The following is an 18,930-nucleotide window of genomic DNA, read 5'->3' as shown; positions in this document are numbered from 1 at the left end:
GAAAGATTCTCTTTCTCCTTTTCCACTTAATTAAATCTTAACCTTCCTTTGGATATTCAATTCAGACCTCATCTCTCCTATAAATCTTTTCCCAACTGTCTCATCTGAGACTACTGTAGCATTTATTTACCTGTGTCAGAAAACCAAAGTCTCAACAGTAAAAAATACCCATGGTTCATATTTGTGTGGAGAAGCTGGTGAAATAGCAGAATTTTCCCATTATATACAAAAGTAATTTATAAGGTAAGATTATATTATACTCACAAACAAGAACTGTATTTATATAAAACCATCAGAAAGTATAGTTTTAAGTAGACAAAAGGAGATTTAACATCACTGTAACTGAATCTGAGTTCTGCTGTTTTGACTAGAATAACTTTAGAAAGTTTCATGCCTTCATTTTCATCTTGCAAAAATTGTCAAGAACCAGCTAATGAACAATATTATGAGGAGAGAAACTGAATAGTGTATGGAAAAGGCAAAATCATGACAGATTTCATAAAGCCCATTTATTTTATAAGTGAATATTACCCCCTTCCTATTTCTGGCATTTTTTCCTACATAACACAAAAAAAATTAGTCTCATTTATTTAAAAAGTACCATTTCTGTACCATTTCTATGCATTACTAAAATGTTTTTCTTCCTAATGGTGAAAAGCCACTATGTGCAAGAATGCCCAATTCAGTTTCTGTCTGGAATTCAAAAACAATCACATTAAAGGCCATATTTTAACACACATATATCTCTGTCATGAAGCTCTGGGTTATGGAATGAAGCATGAGGAGAAGAAAATTTGAGGTAATTCTAATCTTTCTCCTTCTAAATTAGAAATAAGCAGGGCTCACCTGTGGCTCTCCCACCCGTCTCCTCCTGGCCACCATGTCTGTGACCCAGTGCCCTGCCAGCCACCCCCCCACTCCCATCATCAGCCTGGATCTCCAGTACCAGCTGGGAAAGGTCCTGAACTGCATGGACTGCAGCAGTGTGTCTAAGACGACCATGACTGACTGTTCCTCCCTGCCTCCGCCCAGCTCAGCCACTTGCTCACTTGCACCAGTAAGTCCTTCCACCTCTTCACTATCTCTGGGCTTGACCTCTTCTCACCTTTGGTCCTCATCTTGATTTAACCCCTTGCTGGTCTAAGGCATTGTATCTGGAGATCCCTTTGCTCACTTGAGCCCTGGAAAGTCTTCTGCCATGAGAGAGGATTTAGCCTCAACCTACAACTCCAGCCTTATTTTGCTACATGAGCCTTTACTTTGAGCAAATTGATCTATTCATGGAGCCTTGGACGAACCATGCCACGCACGCCCACAGTTTCATTCTCCAAAAGTCTTGTCCTGCAAGACACAGCCCGAGATTCTCCTCTCGAGAAGCCTTCTCTAACTCTGTAGCCTGTGAAAATCACCCCAGCCTCTGAACTAGTCAACTTATGTCTTCTCCAGTGATCCACACAGCAGCCCTCACTAAATAGTCCCAGAGGATGTCTCCAAGGGGAGAGAGCTCCTTCTTGGAGATTTACAACACACATTAGCATGTTAAAGACATTCCGAAGTCTTATAGCAAAGAAACCTTCCAAACAATATTGAACCTAGTGTTTCTCAAACTTACTGAGCCATGGAACCTCTTTTCTACATCATATCTTTGAGTAACCATTTGGAAAACAGTCTGCATAAGTCAGTGGCATTTCCCACAAGTGATCTTGTATCCTAATGTGCCCTGTGCCCATGCTCTTTCTCCAGCTGGTTTACATGGCCACAGCTTGGCAGCTCTAACTAGCTGTGGGCTTTCTCAATGCCTAGTGCTGTTTTTCTCCTCCAATTACTCTATGCTAAGTGTAAGGGAGGGCACAGAAAGGACGTAGCTCGGTGCCTGGCAGATGGCAGATATAAAAGCTGCTGGCTACTTTCCTTTTGAGGCAGTAGGGCAGAGCGGCTACTGTCAGACAGACCCCATTCTAATTCTGGTGCATTCTAATCCCTCGCTAGAGAGACTGTGAGCTCAAGGACCATGTCCGTTTTGTTCCTTAATGCCTGGTACACACAGTGTCTGGTACAGACCATGCACTCAATCAGCATTCATCGAGTGAAGTAAAGACAAAGCAGTTTTCAACTGAGGTGATTCTGCCCACCAGGAGATATCTGGCAATTTATGGAGACAATTTTGGCTGTCACACCAGCATCTGGTGGGTAAAAGTAGGGATGCTATTAAACATCCTGCAACGTACAGGACAAGGAACTATCTGGCCTCAAATGCCAATAGTGCTGGGGTTGAGAAGTCATGCTCTGTAGTCTAATCAGGGATGGATTTCTAACTACTAACACTAGCTGTTTGGCCTTGAGCATGTTACAGAATTTTTCTTAATTTCCTCTTCTGTAGAATGGGGTTCTAATTTTATCTTTAGGGTTGTTGTAAGATTACATATATGCAAATGAGATAAACTGCATAATACATATGAAGCGTTTAATGCAGTGACTGGTGCACAGAAATTGTGACCTATAAGCGTGACCCATGAGCATTCTTACCATTGACCTCTATTTAATGTCTCAAAATAATGATGAGGCTCTTGAGATGAACCCTTTACTCTCTCGAATGCACTACCTTCATTCCAGAGTGGGTACTCGCATCAAAACAGGCCCTGCACTCCCCGATTTTATTAATGTACTCACCACAGGCTCGATCGTGAAAATGTTATTCAAGAAGAGCAATCTGTCTCCCTGAACCATCCTCCTCTGGTTCTCAAAGGTGCGAGAGAGAATAGAAAGACGGTCTCGGAGGATGGGATCAATAATGCACTCTTCGAGAAACTCATCCATCTCATCCTTTTCTTCTTTGATCAGATCATCACAGACTCTAAAGAAAACAAACATGGGAAACGCAAGATTCACCTTGGTATTCCCATGAGGAACTTTGTAAAGTGTGGCCCTCCAGTCCATCTACGTGGAAATGTCCTCGCCCATCACCCTGGGTGGTCCCTGCTTGCCCTGAGTCTATAACACACTAACTGGGGGACCTTGTACTCCGTCCTCAGACTATCAGAGCCTCAGTTTTGCTCATCTTTAGTCACCTCCTTTAAGGAGTCCTCCCTGGATTCCTTTCCCACTCGACCACTTGTTCACTCTTGAGTCCCTATGTATATCTGGAAAAATATTTTCCAGGCCGCTTTTTAAATATTTAACATCTAGCCTGCCTCTCCCACAGCAAGGACAATTTTTTTCCTTTTTAACTTGCTTAGCTTTAATTCCTTTTAGCTGTTAGTTACTCAGAGGACAGAACCTGGAGCTAAGAAGGACTAGGTTTATATACTGATGCCACAATCTATTTACTAGCTCTGTGAATTTGAGAGTTATCCAATTCCTCTAAGCCTCAGTGCCGTCTCCTATTAGAAATAATAGGAGCTCCTCCATCAGAAAGATGTGTTGAAGGTTAAATGTGATCAAGGCCCTGGTGCAGTTCCTGGGACAAAGCTGGTGCTTCATAAATACCAGTTTTCTCTCTCAGTCAACTGGAGGCAATCACCAAACTGTCAAGCTTATAAAATGCTCAAGCTGCACCTAAAGATGCCTTCTTTTCTTTCTCTTTCTACTTCTTAATATCCATTCTGATAAGTGAGAAAAGCAGCCTTCCCCAATGCTCTCACCAGGCTGGGTTCACATTTCTCATGAACTTTGCAGACTGAATTTTATCTCCTTCTAGGACATACGACCACATTCCCAACATTATACTGGCACCACTGGTGGTGAGAGACAAATTATTTAGCAATGTGAGTGCTGAGTGGCAGCCTAGGATCACCGCATGCCTTGTCCCAGCTCCAACTATTTTCTAAATGACTTCCTGCAAACCATAAACTCAGTATTGTCAAATAATTCTTTTTTAATAACTTGTGTGCTCAGGGTCCTTTGGTCACACAGCATAAAGGAGTCAAAGAAATGGGCTCGGGATGTTCTGGTTCCAAGGAAGAAAGCATTCTGTGCTTGCTTTTTATTGCCAAGTAGGAAGCAGCGTGCAAGGTAACTGGCAGCAATCCTCCCGTACTGCCGGGCAGAGCAGGGCAAGTTAAAGACGGTCCACAGAAAGAGAGGAATCCATTTCTTTTTTATTTGATATTTTGTTATTTGATACCCATCTGAAAAACTCGTAAATCATATACCCTTAGAAGCAAAAAATCCCCCTTGTAGGAATAAATCCTAAAAAACAATCATGGATGTAAACAAAGACACAGCTGCAAAAATGTTCATTAAAATGCTGAAATGATTACTAGATAAAGTGGGTAAATTTGATGTAAGATAATGAAGCCTTGGTTAAACAAAACCAGGAATCATAAACATTATATTTATTGGGTACTTGCCAAACTCTTCACATGCATCATGTAATTTAATATTTATAACTACCATGAGGTCATTATTGCTATCATCATCCCCATTTTATAGATGATAAAACTGAGGCTCAGAAAGGTTAAGTAACTTGCCCCAGATCACATAGCTGAAAGATGGAGCCTGGACTTCACACAGGGTCTTTTGCAGTTTGAATCCTCTAGTGCTAGCTACTATGCTACACTGCCTCCTAGGCTGCATCTATATCAAGGGAATAGAAAGCAGTTATTAAAATGGTATTTAAAAATATTTAAAAGTATTTTCAAATGTCTGAAATATTTTAAAGTCAAAAAGAAGGTTACAAAATGTAATGTATAGAGTAATCCCAATTTTGTAACAAAAAAAAGTAAAAGAAAAGAAAAAACATACTTACTGTGAAAAAGGAAGAGATGTAGAGATATCAAAATATTAATAGTGGTTTTCTCCAAGTTGGAAGGATTAGAATGGATTTTTAGGTTCATTTTTGTGTTTTTCTTTATTTTCTAAATTTTATTAGTTCACAATGGATTTCTTTTTAAAATAGAGGACAAGTCATTTTTAAAATTAAATGTTAACCAATTCTCAGACTAAAGCACCCCAGGTTTTTCCATGGCTGCCCAACATGCAGACATTGGCGCGAGCCCACCGATGCCCTCACTGGGAAAGTGCACAGGTGCAATATGCGGGGTGTGCAACGTGGCACAGTCTGCAGCAGGGAGAAGCAATGGATTATACATACATGGCAACACACATGGATCTTAAACATAGAGCCTAGTGAAAAAAGGAGAAAACTGCACACAAAATATGATCACTCTCTCATGCACCCTCTCTCCCCCAACAAAGCAATATACATTTTACAAGAAGATTCACAGAAAAAGACTCGCGTTATCGTATTAGAATGGTGTCTTTGGAGGAGTGAAACTGTGGGGATGTAAAGAATAAGTAAAATACCTTGTGTGGACCAAGGATGATAAGTGAAGCATTCACTCTACCCTCGCACAGGAAAACAGAAGAGAACAAAGATTCCCTTGTGCTCCTCTTTTCCCCTGCTGTTGAGACTCTGAATCAGTAACAGCCAGCGTAAGGAAAAGGGGAGGAAGGGGCATCACATGTCTTTCTCTTTGTCCTCTGATGGAGAACTGGAGCCATGGCAGAGAGCGTAAGGAGGAGATGTATACAAAAAACAACACCTTCAGCTGGCTTGACTCCAGCAAGAGCTTCCGTATATCTCAGTTTATTGTTTTGTTATCCTGTCCAGATGCTAGTGTTGGTTTCTTGCACTCAGAGATGGTTCTGTTTTACAGATGAGGAGATCTCTCATCAGAGTGCATAACAACAGACCAGTCTTCTCTTTGAAAAAACCATGGACTTAACCCATTTTATAAATGGTGTGGTAGCTACCAACACCATCTGATGCCATCTCCAGGCACCCAGGACAGGCCAGCCTATGGACTATAGTCAGGGGGGAAGATTATGTCTCAGGTTCAGTAGGGTTGTACCAGTAACGATCCCTCATCTTGAGGTGCTCGAGACCTGCACCCTGCTCCCTTGAAGCATCCACAAGAGGTGGATGCTGAGGAGATGAAAAACTCAGAGCCATGGCCTTCAGAGCTGGGAGGAATATCCCCATGTGCACACTTCGGCATGGAATGAATGGAGACCTCCGCCTGCAGAAGGACCCCATGATCCTGAACTCGGAGCAACTCTGTGATGACTGTTACAAACTGAAGACTAGAAGTCCTCTGCCTCTCTACCAGTTACCACTTACGTCTTGAGGTTCTTGTATGACCCTAGGGAAGGGAAGAGGACTCCATAACTGAGATTAAATTTGGTATGACCCAGGTGGCAGGCTCAAAGCCCAATTGCAACTGATTTATCTAGAGAAATGTGTCATTTCCTGGACCTAAATGCTGTGTAGTAAATCTATGCTGACCACTTTGGGGGGCTCCAGTGATAAATCTAGTTCTTGTACAGAGAAAATCTAGAATGAGAGCCAGCTGCTATTAAGACAATGGCCGTGACCTTGCTGGAGAAACACAGGAACAGAAATCCTTAAAGCCCATGCTGAGTCTCTGAATACAGTAAATGTGATAAGTGATGAGAATGAGTATGAAAGAATCTTGAAGAGTGTTTTAAAATCCCTCAGGACAAGGCTGAGGAAGCAGGGAGGGATGAATGTGGCCTCCATTTCTGAAGAGATTAATTTCTCTGCAAGCCCCAGAAAAACATCAAGAAAGAGAAAGAATGAAAAGGTAATTTTTTTAAAGGTCCCTATATCTGACTCCAAAGTTAAAGCAAAATGAAAAAAATTTTAAGCCCGGAACTTTTCCTAGAGGTAGAGACATCTTCATTGCAAAAGTCTGGAGCATGGGAAGGGCCCTATGTCCCCAAACCTGGACATGTGTCCTAAGGTTTGAGGTTGGTGGAGAGAAAGGCCATCCTTCCTAAAATGGAAATGACAAGCTGCCAGAAAGGAAGAGAGATCTCTAGGGCTTCAATTCCTCCACTGGAAGAAGAGATGTCCAAGTCTTCGCTCAGCTAGACTCTAGAGGACAAGACACCGTGATGGCTAGAACAGGACTTCAGAATATCCATTCTCAAAGTGCCCTTTGAGCAACTTTCAGCCCCTGGAGATGAATTCCTCAGGACAAGCTGTAAGTCATATTTAACTGCCAGGAGAACTGCAGGCACACTCTTGAGTCTCACCTAAAGTTTACGCTGAAATTAAATCTTAGGTCCTTGGGGAGCTGATAAGGGAAATTTTGGTTTCTAGAAATACGTATCAGCCCATTTAGGATAGGTTCACCCTGCTCCATGCTTAGGAAAAAAGTTGACCATTCTTTCTACTTTTTTTTTTTTTTAACTACAGAGGCTGATGAGGGAATGGGAGAAAAGGAAAAGGTTGCTCCCCATCATGAGCAAGACAGTCAAACATAGAAAGAATAATGCCAGGGACACCTGCTCAAGCCTTGCTGGGAGGTCAAGAGAGGAGTCACCCATTAGCTAAAGATCTCACTGTTGCTTTTCAGGGATGGGCAAACCTCTTCCCACAGCAAGCTATCAAGGACAATTCTGCTTTATCTGCCACTGATGTGTGGCCTAGACACAACCTGAGAATTTGTGACGTGGAGTAGGAGGGGCCTATACTCATAGCAAGAGCACTACCTCCTGCAGAGGGGCAGCTATGCAAGGACAGGAGCTAAATGTTCAGCCAACTGCAAACGTCTCTGTACTTGCCATGCTTTTCAAAAAGATGAGCACTTCATGGCAGTTACTTCAAGGACACGAATCCATGGCTAACAACATGGAATTTGTGGCAGACTTGGGAATCCATCAAGGAACAAGAGAGCGATGGGTGAGAAGTGCTACCCTGGTCCAGTAAGAGACCAGGCATAGCTGGCCTCCATTTCCTCCCTTGCCCTGGGTCCCTCCCTGGCACTCTGGAGAGGGGAGAGAGGTAAGGCAGGGCACACATTCAACAGACTCTTTACTGAGATAAACCAATCCAGTTTGAAGAAACAGGAGTTATATGGCTGTATGTCATCCAAAGTGAAAATGAAAGTATTCTTATTTATCTGAAGCCACTTTTCAAGTTCATTGTTTAAAAGAGGGCTGTGATCCTACATGATAATATTAGGCTGCCAATCATGGTTATGAAAATACTATCCTATGTTGTGCCCTTGTTACAAAAAAAATTGCCAGAAAAAATAATGGAAAGATCAAGAGAGATAGTGAAAGAAAGACAATGCAAGAAAATAGGAAGAGTAAGAGTCTTAAAAGACAATATTAAAGAGATAGGGGTATGAGTGTCGGCACAGGTGATATGGAAAAAATAAATAAACAAATGCCCATCCACTGTGGCTGAAATTATATTCTCTATAGCATCTTTGATAACAATTGGTTTTAATTTTTCTAGAGTTGATCTGCTGAAATTAACTTTCTTACATAATTTTTGGATACTGGCACTGCATCAATCACATATTATCCATATAGTCAAACACAGACACGGTTGAAATGAAAGCTGGCTTTCCCTCTTATAATGTGTACTCGTTCTCCCCAAGAGGTCAAGTCCATGGGACAAGTGTGATAGTGAAACACTACTTTTACTGCTGTTTCACTTTCCGTATTTGTACCTCCTCTCCCACTTTACCTTTAAACATGTTTGGGCCATTCTGACCACTGGTAAGCACATGTGAGCTGGGGAACTGGGACAAAGGAAGCAATGCATGAGCTTTTTCCCCTTGCCCTTTTAAACCACAGGTATTCCTATACCATGAGACCAAATGAAGTTTTTAGGCAGGAAAGGTTTTTCTTTTCTTACTTTTTAAAGATGGCACAGTGGCGATCCAGTGATTAAAGCTCATTGTCTGAATGACAAAGCTTCTGGCCCACTGTGTCCTGTCGTTGTCATGGCTCCTTCTGATTCAATTAGGGACAGCATACTGGGGGGCTTTCTGCCTGGTTTCCAAGGACCTAAGACTTTTATTTTTATCACATACGAACTTAGTTTTAAACAAAGCTTTGAAGCTTCCCAGGGCTAATCTTTAATGAAAATGGAGAGGCAAATAAAAAAGGCTGAAATAAATTCCAATGAAAGCAGCAAAAGTGTTAATTCAGGGAGGTTGGGACGAGATAAAAATGAAAATGGAGCTTAAAAGAGGCAAGGGTGGATTCAGTAAAAAGAAATATTCAAAATTTAACAGTGATAAGATTGGTTAAGTTAAAACAGTTTGGTTTTACATTTTGTTAATTTTCTCCACTGCCAGAAGCAGCATTTTAAAAAGCAGAATATTAAAGATAGCAATAAGAAATCATTATTAAATTATCTGGCTTGTAGGGATCAAGCAATGCTACTAAAACCAAGAATATAAAAGCCATTATATCTAAGCCCTTCTTTTTCTTCATTCTTCATATTTTCTGGAAATATATTTTCACTGGAAAAAAAATTCTACATTGATGCCAACCCAAAAGAGACTATTTTTAGAAATTCTTTATGAAAGCTGACCAACCTGGTTAGAGTTATTAAAAGAAATACAGACATGCAGATTCATTTTGAAAAAATAGTGAAGAATGATCTATTTGTCTTTTAAAATCTAAGAGTTCCATCACTGTTAAATTAAAACCAGGTTACGATTAACTGAGGATGAACAACATTCTGTTCCACATAGCTCGGCTCAAATTCTTTAAATGAGCAGCTCCAAAAGAGCATCACACACTACATCCAAGTTAGAAAAATTTGACATTGTTTAAGTTGGTTAAAAACTTACTACAAAAGTCACTGATTTTTTCATAATAACTGAGTTTTACACCCCCTCTCAAATTATTGCATGTGTGATTTTCGTTACAAACCTATGCTTTTCTCTGTCCTCTTCTTCCTGGGTAGCAAATATCTTCCACTGGAAATGGGCAATGATGCTACTGCGGTTGTGAATGGTTACAGTTCGCTGATTGGCCAGAGTTATATAGGTTTTCTCGATGATCAAGGAATTCTTATCCAGCCTTATATTCATGTCTATAGCAGCTCCATAGAGAGACACAAACACTTTTTCACCTAGGAATTAACAAAGTGCAAACATACTTCAAGATTTATTCTAGAATGATACTCTTAGGCTACTTTTTGCCCCAAGTCAAAGTTAGGCAATGTAGCATAAGTATTAGGCATTTCATTCTTTCCCCCTCAGCCCCATCAATCCAGAGATCAGACATGATCAGAAAACTTAGATATTATGCTTGGTACAATTATAGAAAATCAAACTATCTTGCTTGGTCATTTTAAGAAATATATAAAATATGAACTGTTGTGGTGAGTGCTCTAAGACTTTTTCTTCTTCACAGTTTTCAATCCTATAGCCTGACTGGAAGGGCAATTGAGTTCTAGAATTACAACCATATGCATCATCTTTAGTTCATATATGAGTTGGATTTGTGATTCTTAAAATGTATACCTTGGAAGAGCTGCTCAGCATGAGAGAATTTTCAGGAAGGAAAATTCAATAACGTCAAAAATAGAAAATTGACTATTTAAAAGGAACCACATCTTTAAACAACAGCAATTAAAACAAAAACAAAACACAACACATACACACATAAATACACATGCATCTGCCATATCTGGGTAGTGGTTACATAAAAGGAAAACAAAAATAGACAAAAATTATATTTAAAATTTGAATTTTTAAAATATTAGGAACACCTTTATTCAGTATAGCATTTAAGTCCTTGACTTTATTCAAGATGCACCAATTACCCTGATTCTAGGTGTGACGCTCTGGGCTTTCAAGAAGACACAAACCTACAAACTATATTCTTTTTGATTTTTGCAATGTCACAGCAGGTGTATTATTCTGATATCAAAATCGAAAAAGGAAATACTTAAATACTGTGAATGTTTTGTTGATCTGTGCTACAAAAGTTTTCATCAGAGCCCAGAAAGCATAATTACTTGTACCTTATTTTCAGCAAACATTTCTGCTACTTCACTATTGTATGAACCAAACTGCCACTCAGTAAATTGATAACTCTTTATACATTTTAAATGTTCTTTAGGCTCTATTACTTTTTTTTTTGTTGTTGTTGAGACAGAGTCTCACTTTGTTGCCCAGGCTAGAGTGAGTGCCGTGGTGTTAGCTTAGCTCACAGCAACCTCAGACTCCTCGGCTTAAGCGATCCTACTGCCTCAGCCTCCCGAGTAGCTGGGACTACAGGCATGCGCCACTATGCTCGGCTAATTTTTTCTATATAGATTTTTAGTTGTCCATATAATGTCTTTCTATTTTTAGTAGAGACGGGGTCTCTCTCAGGCTGGTCTCGAACTCCTGACCTTGAGCGATCCACCCGCCTCGGCCTCCCAGAGTTCTATTACTTTTAATACAGAAAAATCTTCTCCAAATTTTAAAGAAAAAGTAAGGATCTAGGCATTTGACACTAAAAATTAAAATTTTTTATTATTTATTTATTTATTTTCTTGTATTTTAAAGTTTTTCAGTTTTAATTTTTAATGCAGTAAATATTGATAAGGTGAAATCCACATAAGTATAAGCTTTTTGGAGTCCTTATTTTTTTTTTATTTCAGCTCATTATGGGGGTACAAAAGTTCAGGTTATATATATTGCCCATGCCCCCCTCCCCGTCCCCCCGAGTCTATTAAAAAATTTATTCATAGTGTCAAAATTTCAAGTACAATAAAAGCATATATGTTGAAACTAAAATGTCTTTCTCCCCTTCACTTAATCCCAGGCCCACTTTCTAGAGGTAAAAACTGTCAATATTTTCAAACTTCCCAAAAGAAAGCTATGCATTCTTATCAACTTTTAAACTTTTTGATGAGTGTAATTTAACACTCTGATGAGTGAAAACTCATTGTTGCTCTAATTCACCTATTTTAAATTACGGATTATGTTGAGCACCTTTCCATATATTAATTGGCTTAAGCCAAAAAGAAAACCATCCCCACAATAAGCTGATACTCAAAGATGAGGGTGAATGAGAAGTAGATTAGCCTTAGTACAGAGTTAAATATCAGGCTGGAATTGCCTATGTCTTGCAGAGAATTTCAACCTTGAATTTGGTGGTCATTAACAGGTTATGCCATGAGATATGTGGAATGAAGAATTCATTTCTCTTTGGAGGAAGTACCTGCATTCAAAATTTGTAGCATTTTTTAAAAAGCACATAGCCAAACATAATGAGGCAAGCAGAGAAATAAAACCCAATGTGTTAGAACCAGCAGATACAAAAACAACAGAAATAGACCCACAAAAAATTCAGATACTAGGAATCATCAGATATAGACTATGAACCAATTACACTTAGTATGTTTAAAGAAACAAACGGATGAGATTGAAGCTAAATCCAGAAAACACGAAATCAAAAAAATCTTTAAAAACTTGAAAACAGCCACAATCTAAGACTTATACAAATCAAATAGCCTAATTTTTTTAAAATCTCAAAGACTATACTGAATAAAATAATTTTATTAGTTTTCTTATAAAAAATAGTGAAATGGAAGATAGTTTAGAAAATAAAAAATGCAATATGAAGAAACAAAAATATATGGAAAACATACAATGAATGGGTAAGAGACAAGGCAGATAAAATGAGAAGGTTTAATAATATTTAATTGGAAAATCAGAAGGAGAGGAAAGAGATAATAAAACAAATTATTTCAAGAGATGATAGCTTAGAATTAATTAAAGACATGAGTTCACAATTCAAAAAGCCCAATGAAAGTTGAATGGGATAAATTGAAAGAAATTCCTACCTAAATATATTGCAGTGAAATTAAAGAAAACCAAAGACAGAGAAAATCCTAAGTGCAGTCAGAGAAAAAAGATTATTTTCAAAGGACCCACAGTTACAATTACACCTGACTTTTCAATTGAAATAATGTAAACTTAAAAACATGGAACAGGGCCGGGCGTGGTGGCTCACGCCTGTAATCCTAGCACTCTGGGAGGCCGAGGTGGGCGGATCCTTTGAGCTCAGGAGTTCGAGACCAGCCTGAGCAAGAGCGAGACCCCATCTCTACTAAAAATAGAAAGAAATTATATGGACAGCTAAAAATATATATAGAAAAAATTAGCCGGGCATGGTGGCGCATGCCTGTAGTCCCAGCTACTCGGGAGGCTGAGACAGGAGGATCGCTTGAGCTCAGGAGTTTGAGGTTGCTGTGAGCTAGGCTGATGCCACGGCACTCACTCTAGCCTGGGCAACAGAGTGAGACTCTGTCTCAAAAAAAAAAAAAAACATGGAACAGCATCGTCAGTATGATGAAGGTGAAAACAATGCCAACCAAGAATACTACAGAAGTTTTTCAGCTTTTTTTCAAATCTGCAAATATGTATGTCTCTTTGTCTTCACTTTTTAAGGATACTTTCAATAGTGAAGAATAGTTTAGCCTTAGTATACAGTTACCCAGCACTTCAAAAATGCCATTTGACTGCCTTCTGGCTTCCATAATTTCAGCTGAAAAGTTTCCCATCAGTATTATCAGTATTCCAATACAGTAATAACGTGTCCTTTTTCACTGGGTACTTTTATGATGTTCTCTTTGCTTTAGATTTTAGCAGTTTTACTATTAATATAATGTGCTTAAGTTTGACTTTCTTGTATTCGTACCACCACAGGCTTGCTGAATTTTGTGAACCTATCGATTAATGTCATACATCATTTCTGAAAAATTCTCAGCCAAATATTTTTACCCCATTCTTTTTCTCCTCTACTTCTGAGACTCCAGTTACACCTTTTAACTGGGTCCCATGTGGCTTTTATTTTCTGTTCTGTTTTTTCCATTTTATTTTTGTTTCTTTCTGTGCTTCAGTTTAAATATTAATATTTTTTTCAGGTTCACTAATTCGGTCTTCTGCTATATCCTTTCTGCTGCTAAACTTATACAATTGGTTCTTAATTTCCAACATTGTATTTTTCAGTAAAACATTGTTATTAAAATCTGACAAAGATAAAACAAATAGGCCAATCTATAGGCCAATTGCACTTCTGAATATCAATGTCAAAATCCTGAATCAAAAATTAGCAATCATAATCCATCAGCACATTAAGAGAATGATACTTCATAACCAAGTAGAATTTATTTCAGGAATGCAATAATGGCTTGCTATTAGAAAATCTGTTAATGTAGCAATAGATCTAAGGAGAAAAATGATATGATCTCCATTAATGCTGGAAAAAGAACCTGAAAAAATTCAAAACACATTTTTTAAAAAGTCTATAAAATGGGAACTGATAGAATTAAAACATAGTATAAAGTCTTAGTAATTAAAAGAGCATGGTATATCAGTGCACAAAGAGACAGGTTAATGGAATAGAATAAAAAGTCAAAACAGACTCAAATACACATCAGAATTTAGTCATTATAAAGGCATCTCAAATCACTGGTGTAAAGGTTAATTCAGTAACAACAAAAAAAAAGATGTTGCTGGTACAACTTCATAGCCGTATGGAAAAGTATACGTCACACTAGAATAAATGTCAAGGGAATCAAATATTTAAATGTTTAACAAGAAGCCATATGTAGAACAATACAGAAGATAATTTCTTCATAACCTCAGAGAGGGGAAAGTCTTCTATGATTCAAAATCCAGATTCCTCTAAAAAATTAAGAAGCTTGATTACTTAAAAATGAAAAAGAAATTCTGCATGGCACAAAATTCCATGAGCAAAGACAAAAGACTGGGGAACAGATTTGTAACTCATATCTGAGACAAAGGAATTAAATATATAGTTGACCCTTAAACAACATGGGGGTTAAGAGTCCTGACTCCCTGCTCAGTTGAAAATCCATGTATAAGTTCTGACTCCCCCAAAACTTAACTACTAATAGCCCTACTGATAACATAAATAGTTGATTAATACATATTTTGTATACTAAATGCATTATATACTGTATTCTTACAATAAAGTAGAGAAAATAAAATGCCATTAAGATAATAAGGAAGAGAAAATATATTTATTATTCATTAATTGAAAGTGGATCATAATAAAGATCATTATTCTCATCATCTTCATGTTGAGTAGGTGGAATAGGAAGAGGAGGAGTTGCCTTGCTGGTTCAGGGGTGGCAGGGGCAGAAGAGGTAGGGGAGGTGGAAGAAGAGGTGGGAGACACAGGCACACTTGCTGTAACTTTTATTGAAAAAAATCTACATATAAGAAACCATGGAATTCAAGCCCATGTTGTTCAAGGGTCAACTATAAATGAATAGCTATTAGAAATCAATGACAATGCAATAGAAGAATTGGATAGGGTTGCAAAAGAAGAAATATAAAGAACTCCTATATGCATAAAAAGATGCTCGACTTTATTCATAATAAATGAAAATAAAGATATACTTATATACCACCTCCCCAACATCAGATTGATAAAACAATAAAGTTTGAGAACAGAATCCGTTGTCAAGACTTGCAGAGTAAAAGGCGTTTTCCTATGTTGCTGTGTGAATGTAAAATAGCACCACTCTTGCCCACCCCATGGAGTGAATCAGGCAACATAAATCAAAATATCTACCAAATTTACAAAACTATTTACCCTCTTGCCCACTTCTAAGAATTTGTCCTATAGATGAGCCAGAATACGATTAAGGGTACTTATGACAGCATTATTCTTAATAACAATAGAAAAAAGCTAAAGTATCTATCAAGAGAAGGGCGGTAAAATAATCAGTGCTACATCTACAAGAGCAACACTGTGCATGTGTAAAAAAGTACACAGTGATAAGGAAAGATCTCCAGGAAACAGGGTGTAGAGTTATTTATATAGTATGTTACTGTGTGTAAGAAGGGAAAATAGGAATATGCATTCATGTTTGCATTTATTAGCAGAAAATCACTGAAGGATATATGAGAGACTGATAAAATGGGACTGAGACAGGGAAAATGGGGCAGGGTGGAAGCAAGATCTTTCAATATGCTGCTAAAATGTTGCTTTAATTTTTGAACATAAGAATATATTACCTATCTAAAACCTTAAATGTATAGAAGAATATGTACCTCCAATTACATGTAAAGCTTCCAGATAGCACTAGTAATAAAATATAAAATAAAAGAAGATACTCTCATTTCATTACCATCAGACTAACAAACAAAAATCAAACAGTTTGACGATATTGTTGTGGCGATATATTGGAAAGGGTGTGGAAAATGAGACTTTTCATACACTGTTGATGAAAGTATAAATGGGTACAAACCACTTGACAAACCAAGCTCAGCATAAATTTGCCCTATAACCCAGCAATTGCACTTGCAGGTATTTATCCTAAAGGAAAATCTCACACAGCAGCACAAGAAGACATTGTACGAAGATGGTCAATGTAGCATTATTTGTAACAGCAAAAAAACTAGGAACAGCCTAGATATTCAATTTTCACATACTGGAATGTGGCAGATTGTTAAAATTAATCAGAATAATGTGTGTCTACATGTTTAAATCTTTAAAACAATGTTGAATGAAAAAAGCAAGGTGGAGAATGCTATGTACTATATGATACCATTTATATAAAGTTTAAAACTACTCAAGACTATAGTTTATGGATAAGTAAATATGTAAGAATAGCATAAAATTCAGCTCCTCTGAGATGTGGGAATTAGATGAGGAAAAGGTAGCAAGGTGGCTTCAAGTCTATAATCAGTTTAATTATCCAAAAGATAAAACTTCTAAAAAGAAATGTCTATGGCAAATGTTGAGATGTGTTAAATATAACAGGTATCTATTATATTATTCTCTGTGCTTTTGTGGTTATCTGAAATATTGCATTGTTTAAAAAATTAATCAAGCAAAAAAAAAAAAAAATCCAAGGGCTTATTTCACACAAATCTAGGGGTCAGAGAGACGAATGTCATCAATTTCAGTTGCTCACTGCAAAAGTGTTTCCTTCTCAGAAATATAGCAAAAGCTATTAATTTTTTTCAAGAACCATCTAATATTGATTTTTTCACCACTAGTTTCCAAAAATCGTCAGATCCACAAAGTGAAGGAAGCAATAACTCTTCTAGTATACCCAAAGATGTTGAAGTACTTGGTTTTTATATCTGAATAAAGACACCTTAAAAAGTGTCCCCAGCCCTTAACTACTCAGAAGACTGATAGGATGGAAGTGGTGTCATGGTGTCATGCTTCTGGGAATGAATGAGGCTGTGTCTCACCATTAGCATTTTTGTGCCCTTGGCATACCTGTTCCCACCCTGGTTCCTTTTTTGGTTTCTGAGGTTGAATGCCACAGTCATTGTTGATGGGGTTAGACACAGTCATTTATTATGTCCCAGTAAAGATATATTTTATGGAAGGTCTCACTGCCTCTTGCCAGTTTTGCTACTATCAATCAAGCAAAAACAAATATGAACAAAACTAACTTTACAAAAATAAATGTGTAGCTAGCTATATACACAATACATTTCATGCTGCAGTTTCAGTACTTTCAGACAATAGAGGACACTAAATAAGATATATGAGTGGAGCCATAGGTTTTCCAGGGAAATAACAAGTTGATGGAAAGAATGTTTCTCATCACTTGGTCACAGCAGGGTCAAATTCACTACTGTAGTTAATAGCTGAGCCAAACTTCTTTTGGAAGTGTTTTCTTTGTTCAGGAAACTTAAATTAAGCAACTTGACTGAGCTCACCCAACCTGTCACTGATAATGCCCAAACCAGTGTTCTTAACCTGCCCAGAAGTCAGTGTGGGACTGCAGTAAATATGCTGGCCTCAGAGGCTCCCAAAGACCTGAACTCAAGTCCCAGCTTTACTTAGATGTAAAGTCATTTAACATCTGTAGGCTCCGGTTTACTTACCTCTAAAATGAAGGCAGTTAAAGAAATGTCCTCTAACATCCCTCTAAATACTAACATCTGGTGATTTGAGAGTCTCCACTTGTTATGAATTTGTGAAAACCTCATTTCATCTCCCTAAATAGTCCCCTGACCATCAAGGTGTCCTAACTTCTGCTACTCCCTATCCTAAGCTATGGAATAAGAAACAAAGAAAAGAAAAGTACGCCAAGTAATGTTTCCACTGCCTCTAAAGCCAGGCTAAAACACTGGCTTCTTTTATGATAACTGTGTTTTGCTGATTTTTAATTATAATGGCACACATTTATAATTAATTATAATAATCACAATTAAAACAAAGTTCATGCAGGTAAGTTTGCATAAATATATTCAGATACTATTTAGTAATTTCAACTGAAAAGTATCATATCATACTCAATTACTTAATATGGTATATTTTGGTATTCCTTTATTAGCCTTTACAAAGAAAACAAGAAATTCTTCATGGTTTTAGAAAGCTTACTAGAGTAAAATATATAAATGATCATAAATCTGCCCTGTGAAGCACTAATATTATGATTGAATGTATGTTTAACAATAAAAATATTATTATACCTTTGGGGGAAAAAGCCTACTTGCCAATTTCTGACCCCTGAATTGAAGAGTAGCCCCCTCAGTAAGAGACATAATACTCTAAAAAATCCTGAATAAGTACGTCAGCTCTGTTTCCTGATTATGCCAATGGTTAATGTCACCTCTAAGGTGAGAGCAACCTCCCCAGGCACTGAAGAAAAAGCACTGCTGTACTCCTACTGCCAGTACTCATTCTAGTCACCAAAGGTTCAATAAGGATGTCTTTTTAAAAAGCCAATATTAATATTTCTTTGAGCCCTTATATTACATATAGTTTCTCAATTCTCAGTTGAAAAGTGCAAAACTTAAGCAGTTAACCATTTGTTTGTCTCTTAAGAATCAAATGTATTTTCACTTCTCAGTTTTATTGAAATTATAGAACGAGCCTACTAGTTGTTCTGTTTTTGTTTTTGTTTTGTTATTATCAACAAAGCCTTGAGTAACTCTATTCTTTCTTCTGGAGGGATGAGTTTGTTAAAAGGTATCACATTACTTCAGTTCTTTCTCAATTTTAGACCATACCTAAACAAACTTGATTTTACTACACATAAGCACTCACAGGGAGAAAGAGGGAGGGAGAAAGGAGGGAAGAATTCTGGTTCAGGAAAACATTAATGAGTAAAATATTAGATACTGGTGAAGCTTTATACTCAGCCTCTCTAATTGC

At 37.7% G+C, this 18,930-nt stretch overlaps 1 protein-coding gene across 1 annotated transcript in view; it reads right to left on the bottom strand.

Annotated features, from left to right (window-relative positions):
• The window catches only part of HYDIN (HYDIN axonemal central pair apparatus protein), a 304,337-nt gene that overhangs the window by 220,726 nt on the left and 64,681 nt on the right, over positions 1-18,930 (bottom strand). Inside the window, exons 8-9 of the mRNA XM_069456333.1 lie at positions 9,703-9,904; positions 2,671-2,854 (exon numbers count right to left, since the gene is read on the bottom strand). Coding sequence (XP_069312434.1) covers positions 2,671-2,854; positions 9,703-9,904 — 386 coding nt within the window. The remainder of the gene's footprint in view (positions 1-2,670; positions 2,855-9,702; positions 9,905-18,930) is intronic.

This window comes from Eulemur rufifrons, chromosome 23, assembly GCF_041146395.1.
Source record: "Eulemur rufifrons isolate Redbay chromosome 23, OSU_ERuf_1, whole genome shotgun sequence".
Lineage (NCBI taxonomy): Eukaryota > Metazoa > Chordata > Mammalia > Primates > Lemuridae > Eulemur > Eulemur rufifrons.
Note: the sequence above shows the minus strand (reverse complement) of the source record. Positions and strands in the feature narration are given on the sequence as shown.